Below are 26,345 nucleotides of genomic sequence, written 5' to 3'. Positions count from 1 at the left end.
TTACATGTGCGCCACATGTCGGGGGAGAACACGTATTACATGTGCGCCACATGTCGGGGGAGAACACGTATTACATGTGCATCACATGTCGGGGGAGAACACGTATTACATGTGCGCCACATGTCGGGGGAGAACACGTATTACATGTGCGCCACATGTCGGGGGAGAACACGTATGCAGAGCCCATATATCACCAGCCTGCTGGATGCCTACTGGGGATAACAGAGCTTCCCAGTGTCCTTGCAGTCAGTGGTCGCCCCGCATCAGCCCTCACAGGAAGCCTCCCGCCATTTTCCTAAGGGTCAGTCCCCGCAGCCCCGAGCGCACCATATACCGTCACCGGCGCTACTAGGAGTGCGGGCAGCGGCTGCCATCACTGCGGGACACCGGCGGCCCGCGCCAGCCTCCCCGTGAGGCGGCCGCCGCTGCACGGAGATGTTCTCGCCGCTGCTGGCCGGAGCCGGCAGGTGGGAGCGGCGTGACGTCACCGGCCACGTTCCCGAGCCCTCCCCCGGCCGGCGCTCCGGGAGACAGGGGGCGTGTCCGTGCTGCCGGGGGGCGGGCGGAGGAGGGGGCAGAGCGATGCTGAGCTGATCCCACGTGTGACGACTCCTTCCCGGCTCAGTAATCTGGTGTTGTGGCTCCTCGTAGCTGAGCTGCTGCCTGTCTCCCTGTGACACCCAGTAGTGCCGCCGCTGTCCCCCGCGCCGTCTATGTGTGTGAGCCGGCCGCTGACTCCCCGCTCCGCCGCTGCCGCTTTCTGCCTTGTTTTCATCTTGTTTGTTGTTTAGTTGTTGTTGCCGCTGTGCCCGCTGTGTGACCGGCTATGGAGGCAGATGGGAGCCAGGCCACCTCCGGGAGTCCGAGCGATTCTCAGCACGACCCCGGGTAAGTTCCCGCAGGCTGCCGGCAGCGCATCACCTAGTGCCGGCGGAGTGCCACCTGATCCCATCCGGCCGGGGGCCTCAGTGCCCCGTGCCCCCGGGCTGTGTGCCCCGTGCCCCCGGGCTCTCTGCCCCTCTCTCTCTCTCTCTTCTCCTCTCTCCCTTTAAGCTTTTGTAAGTTACACGTCAAAATGGCCGATGTGACATCTGTGCTGACTTGTGTTGTGTTTTCTTCCCCCTGTAGTAAAATGTTTATCGGCGGCCTGAGCTGGCAGACCTCCCCAGGTAAGCTTCTCGCCCTCATGCCCCTTCCTACCGCTCTTTGTTCCACGCTGCCTCCCACTTCTCCCCATTTATTTATTTATTTCCCCCTCCGAGTCCTCTATTCGACCCCTATCGCTATTTGGGGCTCTGTACGGCGGGTCAGATGGGGGTGGCTGCTGCCCGGCTGTTAACCCCTTGTGGCTCACCGCTGTCATGTCTTCTGTTTGTGCGCAGACAGCCTCCGAGACTATTTTAGCAAATTTGGAGAAATCCGAGAATGCATGGTGATGAGGGACCCCACCACGAAGCGCTCCAGGTAACGGCCATGGATGATGTAGTTGTGGAGAAGTGGCCTGGGCACAGATGCCATCTGGATGTACAGCTTCCACTTGTCAGGCACACACCCCCTTGTCTCCGCCTGATCAGCACTACTATCCCTCTCATCCGCGCCAGTGATCAGCTCACGTTCTGGACCGGTCACCAAAATGTGGAAATAGCCTTCTCTTTCCCTGTTCTCCCTGGGTGGTGCCCATCCAGCGGGCTCCATTCTGCCTGGTGCCAAGCTGCTGGCGTAACAGTAGAGCTCTATAGAACATACTAGGCTGCACTTCTCCCCAGTCTGACACTTGAGTAAAGTTAATAATGTTACAATGTATCATCTGTCCAGATAGTTTTGCTACATTATTATACATGTAACCATATTGCTCGCCCCCTGCGGAGAACCAGTCCACAAAGTATCTGTAGAACACATCTGCCCCTCACTGCTGTGTGGATACAAGGGGGTGCCCAGTCCTCACTTCTTCTAGGTGACTTTTTAAACCTGTAAATGAGTTTATTTGTGTTTTTTTTTTGTTTGTTTGTTTTTTATTTGACTGTTTTTTTACTTTCCACCTTGTATCTGTGCTCAATGTTTAGCGCTCATTGTCATTTCTCTTGTTCTTTGTCTGATTTCAGAGGCTTCGGCTTTGTTACGTTTGCAGATCCTGCAAGTGTAGATAAAGTATTAGCTCAACCCCACCATGAATTAGATTCCAAGACGGTATGTTGTGCTTTTTATTTTTCAATTTCTCTTTTCTGTTTGGTTGCCTGCAGACCTCATACCTGCTCCGGCTAAAGTTTAAGCATTACACCTTGCTCATTCGACTCATCAGCTGTATACTGTAGTTGCTTCTATTGTATTCATGAGTCTTCATAATGGGGAATAGTTTTACCCGTGGTCAGGCGATAAAGCACCCCACCCCTCCCCCACCAACCAGCAGGTGACTATAGGTCACCACGTCACATTACGGTTTTAAGACCTAAGTAGGCCAGTTGAGTTTAGGGATTATACCTATCATGATATCCTGGCTAGATGTCAGATTTGACTTGTTTGTGTGGTGTTAGACATATCCGATCTCCATTTGCATATGCGTCCAGTCTTTAGTGATTGCCACAGGCCTGCCAGTATATCTCACTTAGGTGCTCCTGGAAGGAAAAAAACAGCATAGCCTTTTTTTTTTTTTTTTGCAACCTATTACCCCATTTAATTACGCCTTAACAAAGCTTGCAGAAAGGACGCTGACAAAAGTACCCTGGTACTATGCTTAATGAGGAGGGAAAGGTGAGCTAATTACACTGATTAGATAAAGGATTTTTTTTAACAACAGTTAAATGTCAGGATTTTAACTGTATACTTATTGAGGCGAGCTCATTTACTGCTAGAAATGGAGACCAGGCGAAGGGAACAGCCTGGAGACACCCGTATAGATGATGAAATTCCTATTACACTGATGTATTGTTATTGTGGTGACTAGGTGTAATAGCTGGCCTGTATACCTGTTTGTGTTGCATGTATGTGTGTATACTGTATCTGCCAGTTACTAAAGCGGGCCTTTTTGAACCAATACAACCTGTCCACTCAAGGTCACAGAACTTCATGCTTGCTTCTTTTTGTTGCTTAGTCATTGTTTCAATCTAAACGTCCTAATAACATAATCGCACACATCGATAGGGCAGCCAACTGGTTAACAGTCCCTGGAAAGGTCAGTAATACTTATAGCAATGGCCACAAGTGAGTTGGAGTCGCTGTAGTATCATTATTAGTAGGCCAAAGAATTTATTCTTTGGGGACACCGATGAAACAGAAGGCAGAGTGGTCCATGGAACGTAATGTTATGCTTGTGTCTGTCACCACGTTCTTGATTATTGTTAATGTAGCGTTGTCTAGTCTTTGACTCGTGTTTCAACATTCAGTGCAGGAGGCAGCTCGGTTGGCTTTTGGCATGGAGTCACCGCTCTTGTTGCATTAAAAGCTTTGATTTTACGTAATGGCCCACAAGCCTCAGTGTCATAGTCATTATTACTTTTTTTTTTTTTTACCTAGCGGATTTGTAGATTCAGTCAGTAGAATTTTGTATGTGGCTAACTTAGTGTGTTACACTTTTACTGTATGTAATAGTAGCAGGTGTACATATGGTGACATCCATACAGGCCGCAAAGGCAGGATTGTTTTTTTTTACAGCATGTTCTTATAGTGAAGTTTCTCCTTGTATTTCCATAACTAAGGTATGTTATCAGCAGCTGATGTAATAAAGCGCTCACAGATATTGGCTCTGTGATTAAAATGACCAATTTAATAAGAATTATTTTTTTTTTCTATTTTACATGCCTGTATGGAAAGACCTCACCTGTTACATTCACTTATCTTCCTGATAATATTATGCCTTTATGAGATAGCGGAAGTATTTCTTACCGTTGTATAGGTTAAGGATTAATGGCTCATTTTAAGTTGCCCCTTTTTTTGCTGCAGCACACTCACTTGACAGTATAGAAAGAAGTCACAAAGTTTTTCATGTCATTGCCTGTTTTAAGGTTTGTGAAATAGCAGTAAATGGTTTTCGGTGTGCGAGTTCATCTTCACATTGTAGTTGAGTGTTGCCTCTGCGTTACGGAGCACCTGGCGATTGCCGATTAAAATTGTTGGTGGCAGTATTAAATACATTGCTGCCTTTTCAAGTAAATGGGGTAGTGGTGGCGGGGGGAATCTGTTGCAGCAGATTTCTCAGTGGAGCTGCTTAGATTTGTGTGTTTATCTCAGAAACATTTTGAAGGCTTACACATAGCTTCTTGCCAGCCACAACATTTGCTTATTTCAAGTCCTCTAGGGAAAATCCACTTATTTATTCCTAAACTGTAATAGACTGCATGTCGCTTTTTAACAGAAGGGATTTATGTTATGAAGCAGGTATTGGCATCTGTATTTGTACGCGTTATCAGTGATTAGGTAGAAATGGCAGCATGTTGCATTGCAGGCAGCTCAGAGTTGTGGCTGGGAAGGGGTTGAGGTTTCCATAGATTAATCTATTGGGTGAAGGTTTCTATCCAGAATTGTTTGCAGAGTGGTGCATTATGAAGTACATGCAAATAACTTGAAGTTTTAGCTGTGGGGCTCAAACATCTGTTTGGCACACTGAGCAAGAAAGAAGCACTTTGTTATACGGATATCAGTGGGTCTCTTGTGTGCTCGGGAGTTGTCATTTTTCAATACATTGTAATAGAGGAAATCAATGTCATTTCTGTAAGGTACAAACTGAGCACATTAAATTTGCAAATTTTTTTTTTTCAGGCTAGTAACCCTTTTTGACTTTGCCGATGCTGCAAAGCATTACAGTGCACGTTAATATGTCCTAGCAACAGTTAAATGATAAATGCTTATAATGCCACCCTTAAATATGAGCCATTAATCTCGTAAGTGGGAAAGATGAATGCAAGCAACTCGCTGATTTTTTTTTTTTTTCTCCTTTTTTTTTTTTTTTTTTCTTTCCTCCTTTCCCTATATCCTGTCCTTTTTCAGATTGACCCTAAAGTTGCATTTCCAAGAAGAGCCCAGCCCAAGGTAAGTAGGAGGATCAATAATAGGATTTTCGGCACACAGAGAGTCATTGTTACCAGGCGGTTCATGTTTCAAACAGGGAATTGGAGATGAAAGCTTATAAAGCTGGAGCGCATGGCGTCTTAAGGGTATCAGCATATGGCTGGGAAACTACAGGAGAACTGTGGTGTCTAGGTTTAACTCTTTACTGACTAGGTCACATTGTGATTTTTGCTTTTATACATTTATTTATTTATTTTTTTCAATCTTCTTACTCGGTTTTTGCTTTACAAACAGGCCAATAAACCGTGTGCTTGTTTGCGATTTTCATAACTTGGCACAACATTTTGATCTAGAAATTAGTAGATGCTTTTGGTTGTAATTTTGTTTTCTTGAAATTAAAAGATTGTTGAAAAATGCTTAGTGAAGTGTGTTTTTTATTATTATTTTTAATCGTGTTTTGTTGCCTTGGAGAACTTGTCATCCTCTAAGCATTTGGATGACTTTTTTTTTTGATGGCATGTGATTGGCTCTGCAAAGAATGACAGAAAAATGCAATGAAGACTGGACAAAACCTTGTGTCTTGCAAAGCCATTGTGACAAGTGGTTTAGAATTTTGGAAAGCTGTTATAAATTGTATTTAGTCTTTATTGCATACAATTTCTGTGGCCTTTTAATAAAATAGTAGTTTTAGTTGGTGGCACTGTTATCAGCTTTGCTGACTAGTCTGGTCACTGTTGGCATACAAGTAGACCTTGATATGTTCTTGATTTGACATTTATAGTTGTGATTGGAACAGACTGAGCCTTGAGACTCTGTGGCTCACAGAAAACATTGCACCCCTCAAAATATGGTCCGATCACCTGCCTTGGTCTTATTGAAAACGAGGAAAAAGTAGTTTTTCTGCACTTTTTTTTTAGAATAAACCATCCTACATGGGATTTGTTGTAGTACCAGCATTTACTAAAACTGTCCAGATTAAGTTAGCAGAGAATGGGTGAAATCACATGATGTTACACTTGGCTATAGTCTGTTCCATAGCTTGCCAACAATAATCTTGAAGCGTGTGTGTATATATAATAATAATTATATGCCATATTAGATTTTGCACTCAAACTACTTTTAATCCGGCAGTCAATCATCCAGAGTTTATTTCGACTTAATGTAGAATTGCATGATACAGAGACAAAAAAAATAGGAAAATCCTCTGATAACAAGGTAATAACAGGTTTTGTAGTAGCTTTTTGTTTTTGGTAGGTGGCGTCTTCAAGGTTCTTTATCCTTACAAGCCCACTTTATATATTTCTCTATGGCCTTCCAATCCGCCAGGATATGATACTCATCAGGCCCAATGAATGCTGGTGGAACACTTTTGCTGCTGTGAAAATTTCTATATTTGTGACACGGGCAAAACCTATATTATAAAAATAACATACCTCCATATAGTTACCTAGCATGGGTGTATAACACCTTGTGAATCAGCTACTATGTTTATGGGAGCTTTCATTCTATTTTGCACCAAGGTTAAACATAGTCTACAAATGCACAGAAATTCCTGTTTTTTGGTTAAAGGTCGGACCCCGTATAGTCAGAGATGCACAACACCTCCTGTAAATAAAAGTTTACTCATGCTGCTTATTCCTATATCTGCACGTAATCACAGGAACTGAATAGATCAAAATATCAGTGATTCAGATAGTCGACAAGTGGTCTGATTAGGCTTCGGGGTGATTAGATGAGCAACAGCTCATCTTCTCACTCCTTTAGTAGGAAAAAAAATAACTTTTCCTAAATATAACATATTCTCACATTAAAGGGCACCTGGATCTTGTAGACTGTGTGCTTTGGAAAATATTGGTATTCTTCATGCAATAAAGTTTTTTGTTTTTTTTAAATAGTTCTGCGTTTGCTTACTATAATGTATAAATAAGTTGATCTCTGGGTGTTGCCAGTTGCTGGTGTGTCCATACGTAGTCTGCCACTGTCCGACGAGTGCTGACAGTATGGGACTCTAGTGACATGCACCTTTGAGAAGGAAAGATACCGCCTACTTGTCAATTTATTCATAAATATTCAGGAGGAATAACAGAGGAACAATGTAACATAGAATTAAGAGCAAATATGCTCCAAAATTGTTATACGGGGATTGCAAGGGTTGACTAAATCACATGTTATGAGTAGTCATGGGTCCTCTTTAATAAGAGGTGCCAAAATTTTATGTCCACCTTCTGAAGTGGTTTTTGGACCGCATGAATTTATAGCATATTGCTCTGTGTCATAATAATTTTGATCCATGGTGACTTCTGGGGAGCCGTTGATATCCCTAATATGAACCGGTAGCACTCTTCCATGCGGGCATGACCTTTCAGCTCTGTTTTTTGTCTTCTACTGTCAACCTCTGGAAAAGTTCATGTAAAAAAAATAGCAGACGCTGTTTTTAGTGCTGCCATTTGCCCCATTTACTACAATGAGGAAAACCGTGGCAATAAAACTTGACTAAGTCCTCGCGTGGTGGACTTTTTTTTATTTTTTTTTTACTTTGAATTTGAAGCAAATACAAATTGAAAATCCCCAAGATTTCTTCAAAAGAACGAGCATGCTGCAGGAATTGAAAAAAAACAAAACGCTGTATGTTCAGATTTGTGTGCAGAATTTTTCTGCCATGGGTATTGCAGTGTAAATTGCTGCGGATTTGTGATGCAGAATGCGCACTGCAACCCTATTGCAATTCCACCATGTGAATGTGGCCTAATGGTGCATGCTGCACTTGTAACAAAAGACAGTCACCACCTCGTGCCCCTGTAAAGGCTTGCCTTTTAACCAATAGCTGAACTGGTGCCTCGGTTGAAGGACACTTCAGCTCTGGGGTAGCGATGATTATAGGCAATCCTCGGTCAGCTAAAAATACATCTGCTATTGAGACAATCTCTCAGCTGGGAAAAGTGTTAGGTCTATTCAGACTTTTAGCACTTGATACAGCTAATCATATTTCCACTTGTTCACAGCAAGCAGTGATCTTGAGCAAGTATATTGGAGACTTAAATAATACTTTTTAAAATATTTTTATGCAATGATTAAAGGGATTGTCCACTTTGCGCAATCCCTTGCTTAGAATGGTTCCTGATGATCCGCTGATATCAAGATGTCCTGCTGTTGGTGCCCACTGTCTTTAGCTGTGGGCCCCATGGAAACCTAGCAACTAGTGTGCTATTCCTCCGCAGTGCCTCATTGCATGTGGTACATTATCAACGGCCTTCTTTTGCAGTGCAAGGATATGTTTGATCCTCTAGAACAGTGACGGCGAACCTTTTTTAGAGAGTGCCCAAACTGCAACCCAAAACCCACTTATTTGTCACAAAGTGCTAAATGTCAGGGGGCGGGGCTTATCACAACGTATGATTTAAAAGGACAGGGCCATTTCAAAAGAGAAGGAATGAATGCACTTTTTCTTTTTTTCTTTTTTTGTAGCTGGAGCACTGGAGTACCATTGGGGTGGATTTTGACTGGAAATCAGCCATGTATCCGCATCAGTTTTTTTTATACTATGCGACACTCCCCCCTCACCTCCTCCATAGGCTTCTTGCTGTCGGTGCTCCTGGTTCCCAGCAGCCTGTAGCGGCCTTAGGTGACCAGCGGTGCCGCACCTGACCAAGCCGCTGGGATGGTTGCCGTGGAGCGCCAATAGCAGGAAGCCTACGGAGGGGTTGAGGGGGAGCACCGCAAAATCAAAATCTACAGCACTGTTTGTTTGTTTTTTTGGATGTGGAAATGCTGCGTAATTTGCCACATTTTCACAGCAGAAATTCTGCATTTCTGCCATACCCAAATCAGCTTGAGGTATTCCGCCACGTGCAGAGCGGCCTCAGTAGTTATAGTGATGCCCACAGTGGCACCGTGGCTGGTAATCACTTTAATGGTGACCAGCTGCCGGCGCACGTGCCCACAGAGAGAGAGCTCTGAGTGACCCCTCTGGCACGAGTGCCATAGGTTCACCACCACGGCTCTAGAGATGAGAGTAGACTGGCTTTTACATGAGTGCTTGTTTTATTGGTGCCCGTGTTTGTAAACCTCGTTAAGTATTTTATGCAGCCAGTAACTTTCTTCCCCCAACATTTTATAGTAGGATCATCCACTGCTGTCCCAGATGCCGGTCGATCACATGACCCTGCATGGACAACTTTAGTCCCACAGCAAATTCGGTGTGGTCTGTAAATTAGCCTCCCTTAGCAAGTCAATGAGCGCTTTGGTTTGAGTCTCACAGACTTGCATAGAGAGCCTGCTTTTCAATCCCTACGGAAAAAGCTGTGGGATTCAGGTTGTCAGCGCTGGGTCACATGATCTGCTGGCAGCTAGTTCCGGAGCTGTTGATTCTTCATTAAAGCGCCAGGTAAGAGAGTTCCCTGCAGTGTATATTATCTTATGGGGTTTACATACGAGGGGCACCATTAAGAAGAAGAAAAAATTCAAGCGTGCTTCTTTTTGAAAATGGGGTTTCTAAAGTAGTTAAACCCATTGGGATAGAATCACATAGTTTTTGAGCCAAAGCCGAAGGGGATCTAACAGGAAGGAGAACTATAAGGCTGGTCTCATACTATCGGATAGGAATTGTGGATTCTGCGAATGTTTGATACGCAGTAATACGTGGATCAATCAAATGCATTGGGTTACACAATTCTGCTCGCATTAGAGGAAACGTAGAACGTAGCACGTTCTATCTTGCTGTGGATATCTGTGACTTAGAGCCCATTGTTCTCTGATTGTGGGTATCCGCATCATCGCTAAGTGACAGCGCGGGAAAAATGATTTTAAAAAAAATTGTACTACCACCTGCATGAGTACATGGTCATGGGCAGGGAATCCGAGGCAGATTCTGCATACGGCCATATGAGCTCAGCTTTTGTCCTTCCTTTTTGTATTTCCAATTTGTTTTGGATTCACTGTTAACTTTGGTTCAAGAAACTGCATCAAAAACCACGTGTAATTCCAACATTAAAGGGGTTTTCTGACAGCAGCCAAAATTGGGGCAATTGCAGGGAATGGTACAAAATAAGTGCATCTTGCCAGTTGAATCCGCTGCTGCACCAGTGATGCCTCTCCTCTGTAGGCTACAGTAATAAGTCAACAATGTGTGACTGAGCTCCGTGATTGGCTGCAGCTATGAGGTCACATGTTGTTGGCATGATATCACTTCGAAGAATAGGCAACGTAGGAGCATTCACATTATATTGCACCACCACCCCAATTTTGTACAGTCTTGGACAACCCTTTTATTAAGCTGAATAGCTGTTTATTCTGTGGCGCTATTGATGTTCTGCAATCCTTGCTCAAACCTATAGATGCAAGTAGCAGTTTGCTATATTTCATTAGCTTCCTGACTTGGCATTTGCATTTGAAGCAAACATTGATACAATAGTAATTTCGTGAAGGGACAACTTTTACCCATATTACATTTTAAAATGAACCTGTCACACTGGAAACGCAGTCCAAGCTGCAGGCGGCATGTTATAGAGCAGAGGGTTAGATGAAAAGTTCTGCAGAATCTCTCCCCATAAGCCTGTATATCTGCTCAGCACCTCGTACTCTACAGCATGCTGCCTGCAGATTGCACTGTATTTTCATTGTGACAGGCTGCCTTTAATTTATTAAACTCATGTAAGTTATGTCAGAGGGAGCTTATTATACACTGCACAGTTAATGCTAGCCAATTACCCCGCTGAATTACTTGACCTTCTCTAGCAAAAGAACATAAATTTTATTTATTAACATATATTCTGTTTCACATAATCTTGCATTTGTATGAAACGTGACCTCATATCCAGATATGGCACATAGCACTCTTATTGAGGTTTATGTGCTATATACTGCGTTTGTACCTACTACCCTCCTTGGACCCTGGGCTTTATTATAGATGGGCCTAATGATCTCTGCGCTCCTTGGAGTGTGGCCATACATTTTTTGCAGTGCCGTTTATTTCTATAATGCACCATCCTAAAGTGATTAATTAGCATTTTGTAAGATTTACGGTTATGTACAGTTTTCAGGAAATTTAGATTGCTAGTTTCATTGAGCAAATGACAGATGGGAACATTTTCTAGAGTTTTGTGTAGCATGCCATAGCAATGCAAATAATATATCTGAAATTCACTTTTGTATGTGGAATGAGGCTTTATATGAATCCAAAACATAATAAACTCATATATGGATTATTTATACTGTTTAAGTGTTCATTTAGAAGCTTTAGGCTGGGGTCACACAGGACCCAAATTTAGTGGCATGACCGCACGGAAATACAGTGAGATTTCTGCGGGAGAAATGCAGCTTCAAAACCTGCCGCATTTTGCCACAGATTTTGGAGCGGCTTTGCCGCCTGCATTCCTTTGCGCCCATATCTCCCCATAAATAGAGCTGCCGCCGCAGATACAGGGAGAGATTTGACGTTCCGCATCTTTGAATTTCACGTGGCATGTCAATTTCAGTGCGGCTGGGCCGCAATGGATCGGTGGCCACATGTGGACGAGATTTTTGCAAATCTTGTCCACTTTGCTGCTTTATCCCGGGATAAAAAGCCGCGGGCGGAATTTCCATGCAGAAAGTCTGCACGGAAATTCCGCGGGAATTATGCCCAGTGGAACCTGGCCTAAGGCTGGGTTCCCACACGGGGCATTCCGGGGAAAAATCTCATGGTTTGGCCGCAGCGAAAAAACCCCGCAAGATTTCTTCCAGGAAAGTGCTGCTTCAAAACCCACGGCACTTAGCCACAGTTTTTGGAGTGGCTTGGCCACACACTTTTCTGTTGCGGCCGTGTTCCCATAGAGCAGAGCACGGCCACAACGGGAAAAAAAAAAGAATGGACATGCTGCGTTTGGCGAATCCGCGATGCAGTGCCAGCTTCTGCTGGCTTTGCTGCAACGGATTCACCGTCCCGTGTGGACGAGATTTCTGAGAGCTCTCGTCCACATGGCTGGCCCATCCCGGGATTAGCGGCCGCAGGCGGACTTGTGACGAAAGTCTGGACAGAATTTCCGCGGCAAATCCGCCCCGTGTGAACCCAGCCTAACTGATCAGTGTTTAAATAAATTTTTCATAAATGAATAGGACCGGGTAATATAAAAACATTTGTAATGTATCTTATCAAAGAGAGGTCCTATTTCCTTTTATCGGCCTTCCTTCTGCTAAACTGCTCACTTGCTCTACTAACCTAAGACGGAGTAACAACTCACTGACAGGTCAGATTGCATGCTGCCCATAGAAGTCTATGGAGAGAGAAGGATGAAGATGAGTGACACACAGGCTGCTGCAGCTCTTGCCCTAAGTGCTTTAAACAATACCTCAATACTCTTTAGTACTACTCTATTATTTCCTATTGGGTCCTGCTTCTGAGAGAAAGAGAGTGTGAGTAAGGGTGCAGAGTCTCTTCTACTATCTGTGTATAGGAACTAATCTCCAGCCACCAGCTCAGGGGCAATAAGAATAATAGAGACTGTAAAAGTGAGAAAATACAGTGTGTGTGTGTGTGTGTTCCCACAACAGCTTATAAAGTCACCTGAAACAATAAGTACACTTGAAAAGGCGTTGTCGTAGCAGAAACAACTCCTTTAAGACAGAGAGCCTGGGTCCTATTCTTGGCAAACGACTGACTTTTACTGGAGGTGACCTGCCAAGCATTTTCCCTACTCTAGAAAATGTAGTGTTACGTGGCAGCCACTCAGATAAATGACAGTCCTTGTGATACAGCAGACAAAGAAGGAAAAAGTTTCTTTTAGAGGGGTGATAGAAGGATGGCCCTAGTCTGCCAGCATGGGAATCTTTCATAGGCCACCTGCTCATGGCATTCACCTTATACTCATCCATCCAGTATCTTCTCTGCGATGTGCCGGCTGGCGCACAGCCGCACGTGCACAGTGCAGAGGTGGTACGTCAGCAAGGCTCGCACAGAAATAGGACATGCTGCTATTTGTTTACCATGCGCGTTTTCACACGGTCAATTCGCGGCTATCTGCATAGGATTGCATTATCTAATACAATCCTATGGCAGCGGGCACGGGAGGAAATTCTGTAGAAAATCACGCTGCAGAATTTCCGCCTGTGTGCAGTGAGTCACAGTGGGGTTCAGAGCTATAGAACGCGCTCTGTGGTGCTCATAGGTCTTAATAGGACAGCACATCACTCAGTGGTTAGCACTACTGCCTTGCAGCGCTGGGGTCCTGGGTTCAGATCTGACCAAAGACATCATGTGCAGGGAGCTGGTATGTGCTTCCTGTGTTTGCATAGGTTTCCTCCCACACACCAAAAACATACTAATAGGTTAATTTGAAATTTAGAGTGAGACTCCAATGGAGACAGAGACCGATGTAACTGATAAGTCTCCATACAGCACTATATCTCCTTTATCTGTGTATTACAATTCATTTGAAGTATGTATCACATGAGGCAAACGGAGTGAAGGTGATAATAAACATTTAATAACACAATGTGAGACTACTCTGATAGACCTGCATGTATTTTGCTTGGTTTTCAAGCAACACTATTACTAATATAAGGGGAAAATGTACCTCATAGAGTAGCTTTCCCTTCTTACGACATTCTGTAATGGTTAGGGGTTAAAGAGGTGTTCCCATCTCACAGGATATCTACTTGGTATGCCATGAAAGTCTGATAAATGCCGACCGCACTTCTAGGACCCACACCTATCTTTAGTTATGGTCACACCTGGCCGGACTGAATGCGATACATGGAGGGCATTGAGACTTGACAGAAACAGCCAAGTGGACTGCTTCCATAACTCTCATAGAAGTCAATGGGAGTTCTGCAAACAGTGTAGCACAACAACCTACAGTTTCCATAATTTAGGAACTGCAGTAACAATGCAGTGCTACACTAGTTTCAGAACACCTATTGACTTCTAAGGGCGTTATGTAGGGTAGCATGCTTGGCTATTTTCTGTAGGTCTTGACCACCCCTGGCCACTGGATTCAGCCAGGCCAGAACTAGAGACAGACGCTAGTCCCACACCTACCCCATAAGTGAATGCTTCTTTAGACATCCTGACTTGATTCCTTTGAGCAATTGCTCCTAAGTTTTGTTCCACTAGTTTCATGCTTGAGAATCAGTTTCTCATTTACCAGAACACTGTATATTCATTTCTTATAGCCACAAGGTTATTTTAATAAAACAGTTTATTTCATTTTTGGGATGTTTTTACAAATGCTGCTCGTCTGTGACGTCTTGGATCTCTACCCATGTCCTTGCTGCTGTTGGTAAAGCTGGCCACTGCTTCTTCCACAGTCATATGCTTAAACACATCAAGGAACCTGCACAGTCAAAAGTTAATATACAGTATCTTAATGGTCATTAAATAAGTTTTAAAATAGATTATACATTACTAGCAACACTAATCTTATATAATCTTTAGTCAACGTTCTTAATAGAGACTCTCGTGGCGTTTCAAGGGTAGTTTACATAAAGTGATCACAAAATAGCGTTTTAGTCTTTGGGACAGGCATTTATACTAAATTGGCAGGCAGGACAACTACATTCTTTGTAAATATGGGAGCATATGCAAGTTTTTGTGCATTTTTAGTTGGTATTAACTTTTTTTTTTATACATTGTTACTCATTTGCATAGGACAATTATTACAAACACGTATAATAGTTTGTATCTGAACAGTAATTATTTCCTCTAACAAGACTTGTACAGCTGAGATTGTTCACATTTCTTTTTTCAATTTCATTCTCCTTTTCTGTGATGGGGGGGGGGGGGGGACATATGACAGGACTTATGACAGAATACCTGGACAGAAATGTAAACCGAGCATGACTTGGTCATACGAATGCAATAGGTCCCAGCCTATCAAACTACTTCACCCAGCTGCACCATAAACATGCCAATTTCCCTTGACTTGCTTCAGTATTGAGAGGAGGAATAGGCTGATCCCAGACACCTCTCCTGCTAGTACACCTACATGCCTTGTCCTTATCTCCAACGACACTTATTGTTGTGGAATAGTTGGAAGACCGCAATACTTATTGGTTGGCCGATATCAAAATTGGCGCATTTAAATGATGATTTGTAATGACCCCAACTGGGTACTAATGGTGTCTCACAGTATTGAGATACTCTCAGTACGTACAGTAGAGCCGACTAATGTAATAACCAGACTGTTGCAGGAATAAAAATATGAAACCTATATTGGTACAAAGAGGAAATTCAAATGGGAGACTAGCAACTCTGCAACAGATTAGAGGAACGGAATTGTGATAGTAATCTGGATCATGATGATGACAGGTAATGGTGCAAATGGTTATAGAAACAGAGGTTTTGTCAGGTTGTATTTGATGCTTGTGCTCCCAAAGGGTTGGTTTCACACGGCTGAGCTCGTTATCGGGCCATGTAACTCTGTCCGATATAGTGCATGTGCAATATTCCTGCAGATGCGAGGTGTTTGTGACAAAAATGCCTCCCATCATTTCAAACAATGGGTGCTCCAAGGGAATGCCCAAAGATAGGACATGATGTGGGAAAAATCGCTCATGTATATGACTGCATTCAAAAGAATGGGGCTTATATTCGTGCGTCTCGCAATCCACAAATCTCGAACTTTGTTATCACAGCTGTGGGAAAGTGGCCTTAGTCCTTCCTTAATCTATCCCTGACCCTAACACCAGACATCCCTGTCCCTTAGCGACCCTCAAATATTCAAAATAGTAGCTGTTTTTTGAAAGCTTGACTCTGCAAAGCACATAAGAGGGCACTTAGGAGCCAGAGACAGGAAAACCAAACAATCAGAAGTAAACGGGGAATGAACCAACAAACTATAAAGATAAGAGCAAGGACTGGACTATAAACAGGCACAAGAACAAGCTATACTGAAAGGAAAACTGGATTGAAAAGCACATGGCATACACTATAATCGGCATCACACTACAGAAGCCTAGAATATTTACAGAGAAGCTCGTCACTGAGGAACTCCTTCCCAGATGATTCTGGATTGAGTAGTGTGGTCAGCTAATCCATTGACGGATTAGCTCTTGGACAGTTGCATAGCAACTACCCCAACAACAGTGGCCTGAGACGGGGATACAATCAGCAAAATTTCTCCTACTGTAACACTTTTATCTAATGTCAAGGACCTTACCCCAATTCAACTATTTGTTGTAAAAGTTCCTTTTAAGTTTCTGGGAATTTGTAAACTTGAACATGCCGTCCAAACTGCAGGCATCCTCTTATAAAGCTGGCGGAGTTAATTGGACCGATTTTATAATAAATCTTTACCTACAAAACTGTGTAACTTATGTTGTTCAGTTACATCTCTGCTTATTCTGAATTTAGAGGTCCAGTGGGTGGTCTTATCAGTGATTGGCAGCTATCTGTGTTGATGGCTGATTCCTATGGACAATGAGCAACTGTGAAATGTTGTTTCCTCTTGGGAAAATAAAACTGTTGTGCTTCAAAAAGCCTGTAAGGAAGCTGCCATGAGTAAAACACAAGTTTACGAATGGTTCTCCCATTTCAAACTAGGTGAAATGTCATGATGTTTGGAGAAAACGTCCCAATTTGTGGCAGACCGGTGACATCGCACCTGCCCATACAGGCATGACACCCTTGCCTCATACTCCATATTCACCTAGTCTCACTCCGTGCAACTTTTTTTTCCCTCAGTTTAAAAGAGACCTCGAAGGGAAACGTTTTGCTGATGTTGAAGAGGTGAAACCAAAAAGGCCACAAGTATTAAGAGACCTCAATAACGACTTGTTTAAAAAATGCTTACAGCAGTGGGAAAAAACATTTGTACAAATGGAGAATCCTGTGACGGAGACTGAAGTCTCAACATGTACAAGTAGATGATTTTTAATAAATGGATTCCTGTTACTTTTGGGTACCCCTTCCATATACCAACTTTCTTACTGCTCTATAACAAAGTGCCTGCAGTTTGGACTACATATTGTAGGTGAAAGGTTCCCTGGAATTATTGATGAATGTACATAAATATACTAAATTTATTCCACCATCTGAGGAGTTTGTATTTCCAGCCATCCTTTAACTTTGTGGTAATGTTAGTTATGATGGTCAAAAGGTGGCCAAATGTATAAAGACTGGACTGAATCTTGTCTGTTCTGCCCAAATATTAGTAGACTCATGTTGGCTGTCTGCAAAATACATTTTCAGACAAACATGCATGCTCGGCTAAATGTCTTAGTGGCTGTTAAATCTATAAAATGATGGGCATGCAACACTGCCAGATTCCTCCGCAGTTCCTGGTGAGCCACTGAGGACCTGTCCCAATACACACTAAATTGGCCTCCCCTTTTTCTAATATGTAGCCAATTGAAATGTCATATGGCCAATTTAAATTTGCCAAAAGGTTGACTCCTTACTTTTTTTTTTTTTTGCAAGCATTTTATGTTTGAACATGTCATCAATATTGTTATGCTGAAGACTACTTTTATTTACTCATTTCTTATATGGAGCATGCATATTCTGCAGTGCTTTGCAAAGATTGTCCTCATTTGATTTTGGGCTCTGTCCCCATTGAAGTGACTTAGTAGGTTTTTGCAGTGTGGGAGGAAACCCATACAAACCCCATGTAGATGTTGTGCTTGGTTTGGATTTGAACCAGGAACCCAGCACTGCAAGGCAACATTGCTAACCACTGAGCCACCGTGTTATCCACTTTTATCATCTAAGTATAAAATATGAAAATGAGACGGCTATTTTGTAGCTGCGTTGCAGTCATTCATATTCTTGAGTGTGAGCCAGAAATACCAAAGCGAAAAAAGTGTCGGCTGAATTGATTGATGATAGATAGAATTCAGTGTTCCTATTATATGTAGATCAGCATCCATCTATGCTAAAATAGAGAGAACTAATTGGTAAAACAGCTTTTCTGTAGCCCTCTTACCTCTTTTTAAGCTGCAACTAATATTAATTAGTGTGAAAGGGAGAGAAGACAGACCATGGATTGTTTTTGTTGGTCAAGGAGCTTGTGTTTTAGAAACCGATTGTGATGTAGGAATAATCTTGCATTAGAAAATGTCCTTCCTGAAGTTGCAATTTGCTATTTTGGAGCTGTAGTAGTGCACTTACAAGATTAAGGCTGCCTGTCCACGGGCAGTACGATATACTGCCATGGGAGCTGCCGCTGGGGAGCACTTTGTCATCACGATTTTCCACAATCAACCTATCAACCAGAGGTTGACCTATCCTCAAAGAAAATTGACCCCATAGTCTTTATAGTATGGCCTATGTAGAAAATGTATATTATTGTATGACTACTAGAGTTGAGCGAACATACTCTGCCGAGCTTGATGCTAATTCGAGAATTAGCGTACTCGATGGTGCTCATTACAGGAATGAGCAACAAGCCGAGTTCGCCCCCCCCCCCTCCCCAGTTTGGGCTCCTCCCCGCTGTGACGTGCCTGTTTTGGCCCCTCCTTGCCGCGATGATGCGTGCGTCAATGGCAAATTTTTTTGTCTGGCAGGCAGGGGAGACGGAGGGAGAGGGGGAGAGGAAAAAAAAGCTCGGGACCCGGCGACCCACATACAAAAAATGCTCGCGTCTCCCATTGTAGTCAATGGGGTTCGTTACTTGAGTAGAGCTCTTGACTTTTACGAAAAGCTCGACTCGAATAACGTGGACCCGAGCATTTGGGCGCTCGCTCATCTCTAATGACTACCTTTTTATGCACATTTATATAAAACTGTGTTTTGGTTTTTTTTTGTGTTTTTTGTTTTTTTCCCACCACAAAATCGCATGAAAATTCAAGTTGAGCGGTTCATACATGCCACATGTGTCACCTACACTGGCGCAATTTGGTTCTAATATTTTAAAAAAGTCTGGTATCTGGCCACTAATTTTTGCTTGCAAATTAAATGAAAGCAGGGAATTTGACATTCTTCTTTAGCTGTAATTACTATAAGCTGCAACGACTGCTTACACATCACACTCGTAACAAAGCGAAGCAGTCGTTGCGGTTTATACTAAAGAGAAGCAGTTGTTGCGGTTTATACTACAGATTGTGTACAAACTGGCACAAGGCAGTGTAAGCTTTGTGTGGCGTGAATTACTTGACACATGTTGGTAAACATTTGAGTCAAGGAGTTGAGAAAATGGCCTGGCTAGGCACAGGGCCTGATCAGAACTGCAACTGTTCATCTTCTCACCTCTTTACTAGAAAGAGAGAAAAAAAACAGGTGTTATGTGACATAAAGAGTATACTATTCCCTCTCACAAAATGAAGGTATTGCAATTATGGCTCACTGATAGGTGGGGATTTGACTGCTTTGTCCCCACCGATACTCTTCGAGTGCTCTAACGATTTCCAGAAGTCAAACCCCCTCCAATCACAATATTATGGCGTTTCTTAGTGTTATGCCATAACCTTATTTGATGGGAATGCTCTAATAAAATTGTGTATGAGCGAGGCATTAATAATCTGGGGCGTAATGTATAAATTAAAAGCAATATACTGTATATTCAATTCTTCATCAAGAAGAGTTTAATGTGCTTTTCCCTGTACTTTTGTAAATTGCACACACACAAATTAAGAACAAGCTTATTCTAAGGAGCAAAATATGAGTAATCACGTGAAATATTCTAACTAGAGAAGAACTTCTTGTAAAGAGGTTTTCTTTAGGTGGGGAAGTAAAGCATCGAACTGGGCCAAGAATTCATAAACTTATCCAGCAAGGCTTGCCAAACTAAATTATGTGTTGGGTTGACCTTGATGTCGGCCTGTTAGTTAGAAGGGGGTAGAAGTATTCTATGCCGTCTTGGCACTACTGTGTTTCATAATTCTTTTAGGAAACGTACATACATATTTTATAGGTTACCTTTTCGGATGTGGATGGTGTGTACTTGTCCCCAACATAGTATGCTTTGTAAAGGTTAGCAATGAATTTTTTATTGCACCTGTGGAAGAATTGCAAAACTTGCTCCTTTTTGAATTGCAGCTCTATGGATTGTTTACAATGAAGGCATTTTAGTCTGTTTTCGAACAAGTTCTGATTGAAATTGGAGCTGATAGAATGGCTGAGTTTTGTCAGTGGCAATAGCAATAATTGCAAAACATGCATTCTAAAATATTGCTGCCACATGATCACATGCCTTTTAAAACACAACTTCATTCCCAGCTGACACCAGCATTTGCATGAATACACATACAAGAACCTACAATACACACCTCAGGACAGTCGATGCTGAATTCATTTAGCTTTGGGTCATGCGGTGTTCTGAGTTCATTCTTATAGGTTTCTAAGTAATGCGCCTCTTGTGGTCTGCCAAAAAAAGAGAGATCCAGGTGAGAAAAATGATTGGCCCGTTACATGCCCAAATAACCCATGGACAGTAAACTAGCATAAAACACCTGTAGGGCGGTGCACTATTTCAAGGTTATACTCCCACTTAGCGGTTGTTGGGCACACAGCTAAAACCACCGCAGTTTAACTGCAAGTTATCATGGTTTTAGTGAGCCTGGCCTGTGATTGCTGCGCATGTTGTTTTTGCTATCCGGCTCTCGGTTGTATGACGAACCGTAGCATGACCACTACATGTGAATATACTCTAAGCCCAGTTCCACACAAGGATATTGTAACCCATGCATACTATGGATATGTAACAGATGGCACTGCAGCCGGATGTCATTAGTATTTCATCATTGCCTGATCAATATTTGCTGTCATTGGTTTTATTTACTACTGGGCAAATATTTATGTTATTACTCAATAGAAAATGATACCAATAAATGCAAAGACGGACAAAAGTAGCACATGCTGCGTTTTTAAGAAACCGCTGCTAGCGATATTCCGCCGAGGGGGGAGAGCTGTCAGGTCTCAGCGGTGATCCTATTTGACAAATATAAGCTCACCATGGAGAATCGTGGCATGCCGCAATTTGAATGCCGCAAGTGGAGAATCGTAGCGATTCAAATCGCTATGATTCTCCGCTTGTGGACAGCGGGGCTGCTATGCTTTCCATAGCTGGATTATCGCCGCGGGTAACGCAATGAACTATCGCCGTGGACAGGCAGCCTTAGTGAAGTGCACAGATTGCATGGATTTCACCTGTACAAGCGGTCAGGTGACAACTGCATGCAGTTCTTAAGGCCAATTTAGACACAATTATCGCTCAAAATTCGTTTAAAACACCTCTTTTGAGCGATAACCGTTGTGAGCATTTACACGGCAAGATGATCGCTCAAAATTCCCTCAAACAGTAGTTTGAGTGACAATTTTGAGCGTTCAATTTGCATAAGTGTGTAAATGAAGGCTCACGCTGTTTGCAGAAGACAAGTGGGACTGCTGTTTTGCATAAAGCTCTCGTCTTCTCGGAGCGCTCAGCTGGTATACAGCTGAGCGCTCCAAGCGGGGTATGCAGCACACAGCTGGAGTGTTGTCTTCTGCATTCTCCTGCTGTGTTCAGAGTGCTCAGCTGGTATACAGCTGAGTGCTCCGAGCGGGGTATACAGAAGACAACTGGACCGCTTGTCCTTTGCATACTTCTGCTGTGTTCTCTGAGCGGGATACCAGCTGAAACAATCGTATCAGCGGTATCCTGCTGAGAACTCAGCGCGTGGCACTGATAAGACTCATCATTGTCTTTCAGCTTGCTAAAATATAACAATGAGCGAATCCTTATCAAAACCGCACAACGTCCGTACGTTTAGACCCAACGATTCTCACGCAAAAGACGGCTTTGAGTGAATTTTGAGCGAAAATCGTTGGGTCTAAATGGGCCTTTACACTCGCAGCATACTGCCAATTCTCTTTAATGCAATATCTCTCTGTTTCATGAAAAATATCACCCATCTTCAGATCTGACAATATGTACATTTCATGTGTAAAAGTTTTATTTTATGGAATTCAACATTTTATGGCTTCAAACATTGAACCTGCTGTTCTATCTGCAGGCGCCATGTTGTAGAGCAGGAGGGGGATGAGCAGCTTGATATTCTCAATATAACTGTCTGCTGCCATACAGGACTGCTGCCGTCTAGTGCCATGTATAGAGAACTATTTTTACCTAGAAGCAATTTGATGGAGCTTCTGGTCTCATGAGTCCAGTGGGTGGTCCTTCTTAGTGACCGCTACCTCTGAATTGATGCTTGTACAAAGATGGCTGTCAGTAATTGAGCGAAACTGTCCTAAAAGTCTACAGTGTAAATTGACACGTGTTACAAATTTTAAGTCCACTGCATATGAATTTATGCTGCAGATGATCACCTTGCAGTTGTACCCCTTTTAAATGAGCAGGGTGAAATCTATGAGGAATCCACAACAAAACCCTATCATATGTACGGATTTCGGCACACATTTGTTGTGTTCTTCTCTTGTAGGTAAATATAGTCCATGATGATAATGGACATATTTCCGGTTTATTTATCACTTCTAACACTTTGGGTGACTATTTTTTTGATTATTTTGGAAGCTAGGCATTAAATTTTGTAAGGTGGAAATGTTATTTATTGTTGCACCACCAAGCATCTTCATAAAACATTTCACTGTGTAGTACTTTCATGCTCTGTGCTTTTGATGTAAAATATGGCCTCTGACTGAAGAACTACATGATGTAGTATAAAGGAAAATTAACGGCTGAAACGAATGTCTAAAATTAGTACTGTCACAATATTCCTTAATGCATCTCATAAATAAAAACCTGTTTTGACCTGTTTTTAATTAGCTGCTAAATCCTGCTGAATTAAGGATTTTGAATTCAGCAGTTCGTTTATCCCAGCTGAGCAGTAAACGTTCACTGGTTAAGCAAAGTACAGTTACAGTTTATTAACTAGATCTGTTTAGGCTTATGGTAATGACCTGCACCTAATCGACTCTTTCACCCAGATGGACAGGGTTTTTTTCGGTTGTTATACCCCACTTTTAGTACCAAGTTGGTTGCATTGCAAGTTAATCTTCAGTTGTCAGGGGTGGCCCCTGTGTTTTGCACAAACTGCAATTTTATGCATTTCATGTGATTTGGTCATTTAATTAATAACTCTCCTTGGGATGAATGAGTAACCAGTGTGATTTCATGAAGGGTGAACCAGTAAGATAGGGGCTTGGACAGATTGTTAGGTCTTCATACACAGTAGTTAATAAAGATGAAAAAAAAACAGAGGTACTTCAAGTCTAGGGGAGCTTTTACACATCAAACTGTCAGGCATGTAAGCGCCAGTCCTTCTATTGATTAGCACTCTTGTTCTTTCACACAGGAGCAATCGTTCACTGAATAGAGGTGGAGCTGGCCGGAGATTGCTTTCAGCCGCCCGCCTAGATTCATAGTAAACAGGCAGTTGTTCATAGATGAGCGACTGCCTCTTCATGCAGACTGATTTTCATGCCTGCAAAATCTGAACGACAAACTAAGTTAGCAAATTATCGTTCAGTCGCTGGCAGTGTTTACACTGAACGATTATGGTTTACAATCCAGCAATAAACTTTATGATCATGCCATGTAAAAGGGTCCTAACTAGAGATGAGCGAGCATACTCGCTAAGGCAAACTACTAGAGCGAGTAGTGCCTTATTTGAGTACCTGCCCGCTCGTCTCTAAAGATTCGGCTGCCGGCGGGGGGGTGAGGAGTGGCGGGGGAGAGCGGGGAGGAACGGAGGGGAGATCTCTTCTCCCCCCCCCCCCCCCCCCCCCCCCGCTCACTCCCGCGACTCACCGCTCACCCCTGCCGGCACCCGAATCTTTAGAGACGAGTGGGCAGGTACTCGCATAAGGCACTACTCGCTCGAGTAGTTTGCCTTAGCGAGTATGCTCGCTCATCTCTAGCCCTAACCTATAATCCTAGACTTTATAATTCAGAGGAAGGCAAAAACCCTGATAAGACAGGTACCAGTTGCTCTATATTAGGCTAAAATAAAAAAAAGACCTTCCCGACTCCAAATATGGCAATCTGGAAAAATTCTTGGATCAACGTACTATCTCCAGCAATCTAGTACCTAAAACGTGTAATTTTTTTTTTAAAAATAAAACCATCCAAGCTACTTTTGTACTTCGTTCAACGAATCAACTATCACATTAGGTGGCAGTTGACATTGTGGAAACTAAAGTCTCACTGCTCTTGCAGTAAAGAATCCCTGCCTATGATGATGGTGAAACCTTCTTTCCTCTAGACGTAAAGGATACCCCCTTGTATTGGATCCAAGCATAAGTGTAAATAAAGATCGATCAGTACTGTCCATTCACATATGCATTGAAATTGGATCGCCCCCATGATGCCTATTTTTTGCAAGCTGGATATCTGATTTGCTACTGTTATCCACCCGCTTCCTTAACTACCTGGATCACCCTTCTCTTCACCTGCTCTAGTTCAGCTATGTCTGTATACACAGGTGCCCAAAATTGTGCACATTTATTAGACAAGATTAGTAAATGACAGTGTAACTCTAGGCGAGGCAGTCTGAAGAGGCATCAAATTTATAACAGTGGCTCATGCTGGATGATGAATTTGGCTCATCCCTAGACACTTTTTTTTTTTTTTCTAACGTTAAACCACTTATTAGTTGGCGTAGTCTGGCAATTTTGGTACATGTTGCAATAAGCCATGGCTCTTTTCCAACAGGTCACGCCCCTTTCACAAAACCTGCACTTTGCTGTGTGAAGCACAGTGGATTATTCTTATCTTCTTGTGCTTTATAAAATAGATCTAAAACTTAATATGATAATGTGCCAGATATGCGCGAAAATTTGTGACAAGGTCTAGATGTATTGACATTAGTAAATCTGCCCCAATATTCAGTATGTGGACTAACCGGCGATTTGTTCGGCATGAGCATCTTTTGATTTATTCCATGATTTTATTTGCCGTGCCTGCAGTTCTGGTTGCTAAAGTTAAGTTTCCTGTCCACCACTATACTCAAGTCTCATACAGGAGCAGTTTTATGCACTTAATACTTTTAACTTTTATTGTAGACTTTTATCTTTAATGATCTTGTAGAGTAGTAAAAAAAATAGTTCTTTACATTGGGCATTCTAGATGCTTTTTCCCGAGAACTCATTGATTGATCTTTTAGACTTAGAAACCTGCACCGTGCCTTCATTATAATCTTGTGTTTGGGTGACACAAGACTTAACAGTAGTGTCAAATACTGTATAAAATATACAACCCCAATTCCAAGAAATGTTGGGACACTTTGTAAAATGTGTTAAGGGAAAAAAACAATTCACAATAAAACACAAGTTGAAAGTGAAACATTTTTCCATTTAACTTTAAAAAAAATTACCTCATTTAGAAATTGATGGCAGCAACGCATCTCAAAAAAGTTCAGACAGCGTTAACAAAAGACTGGTAAAGTGGTAATAATGAAAAATAGCTGGAAGGTCAGTTTTCTACAAAGTTACATGACTATATAAAAAGAGCATGTTAGAGAGACAGTTTCTCAGAACCAAAGATGAGAGGTTCACCAATCTGTGAAAACTGTCTAAAGATTGGGGCACAATTTTTTTAGAAAAATGTTCTTGCATGTAAAGACTTTGAATATGCCACCATCTACAGTACATAATATACTCAACATATTCAGAGAACCTGGAGAAATTCTAGTGCACAAGAGACAAAGCTGGCGGTCAATATTGGATGCTCGAGATCTACGGACCCTCAGGCGGCACTGCATTGAAGTAAAGCATTAGGCCGCCTGCAGACGAGCGGGTCGGATCCGGCAGCGAGAATTCTCGCCGCGGGACCCGACCCGAGAGCCTGCAGGGACGAGCGCGTACTCACCCGCGCCTGGTGGCCCCGGCTCTTTCATGTGCCGGCTGCCGCGCAGCCGGCGCATGCGCAGACCGGGGCCGGCGGCCGGGTGAGTGCGTGCCCCGCACAAAAATAGGACATGTCGCGGTTTGTTTGCCGCACGAGATTTCGCGCGGCCAAACCGCGGCCGTCTGCATAGGAGTGTGTATTGTAATGCACTCCTTCTCAAACTTTCAGTGGCGGAAATACCGCCGCGGGATTTCCGCCCGTGTGCAGGCGGCCTTATTGTGTAATGCAAATCACTGCATGGGCTTTGGAATACTTCCAGAAATAATTGTCTATGAACTCGGTTTGCTGTGCAATCCACAAATGTAAGTTAAAGCTGTATCATGCAAAGAAGCCATATATCGATACAACCCAGAAACAACAGCGTCTTCTCTGGGCCAAAGCTAAATTTAAAATGCACTCAGGCAAAATGGAAAACTGAAATTTGAAATTCTTTTTGGAAACCACGGACACTGCAGACTCAAGAGGAGAGGGACTTGTCCAGTTTGTTATTGGCTCCCAGTTCAAAAACCTGCATCTCTGATGGTATGGGGTTGCATTAGTGCCTATGGCACGGGCAGCTTACACATCTTGAAAGGCAATATCAATGCTGAG

At 42.8% G+C, this 26,345-nt stretch overlaps 1 protein-coding gene across 3 annotated transcripts in view; it reads left to right on the top strand.

The window, feature by feature from the left end:
• The first annotated feature begins 594 nt into the window (after positions 1–594).
• MSI2 (musashi RNA binding protein 2) overlaps positions 595–26,345 on the top strand; it is a 614,965-nt gene continuing 589,214 nt past the window's right edge. For 2 of the 3 annotated variants that reach the window (XM_066578790.1, XM_066578773.1), the window contains exons 1-5: positions 595–888; positions 1,129–1,169; positions 1,383–1,464; positions 2,103–2,187; positions 4,981–5,022. In XM_066578790.1, the coding sequence (XP_066434887.1) occupies positions 827–888; positions 1,129–1,169; positions 1,383–1,464; positions 2,103–2,187; positions 4,981–5,022 (312 nt within the window). In that variant the 5' untranslated portion in view covers positions 595–826. The remainder of the gene's footprint in view (positions 889–1,128; positions 1,170–1,382; positions 1,465–2,102; positions 2,188–4,980; positions 5,023–26,345) is intronic. The other variant, XM_066578782.1, reaches the window with a different exon arrangement.

The sequence above is a fragment of the Eleutherodactylus coqui genome, chromosome 1, assembly GCF_035609145.1.
Source record: "Eleutherodactylus coqui strain aEleCoq1 chromosome 1, aEleCoq1.hap1, whole genome shotgun sequence".
Lineage (NCBI taxonomy): Eukaryota > Metazoa > Chordata > Amphibia > Anura > Eleutherodactylidae > Eleutherodactylus > Eleutherodactylus coqui.
The sequence above is the reverse complement of the archived record's forward strand: the minus strand, read 5'-3'. Positions and strand labels throughout refer to the sequence as shown.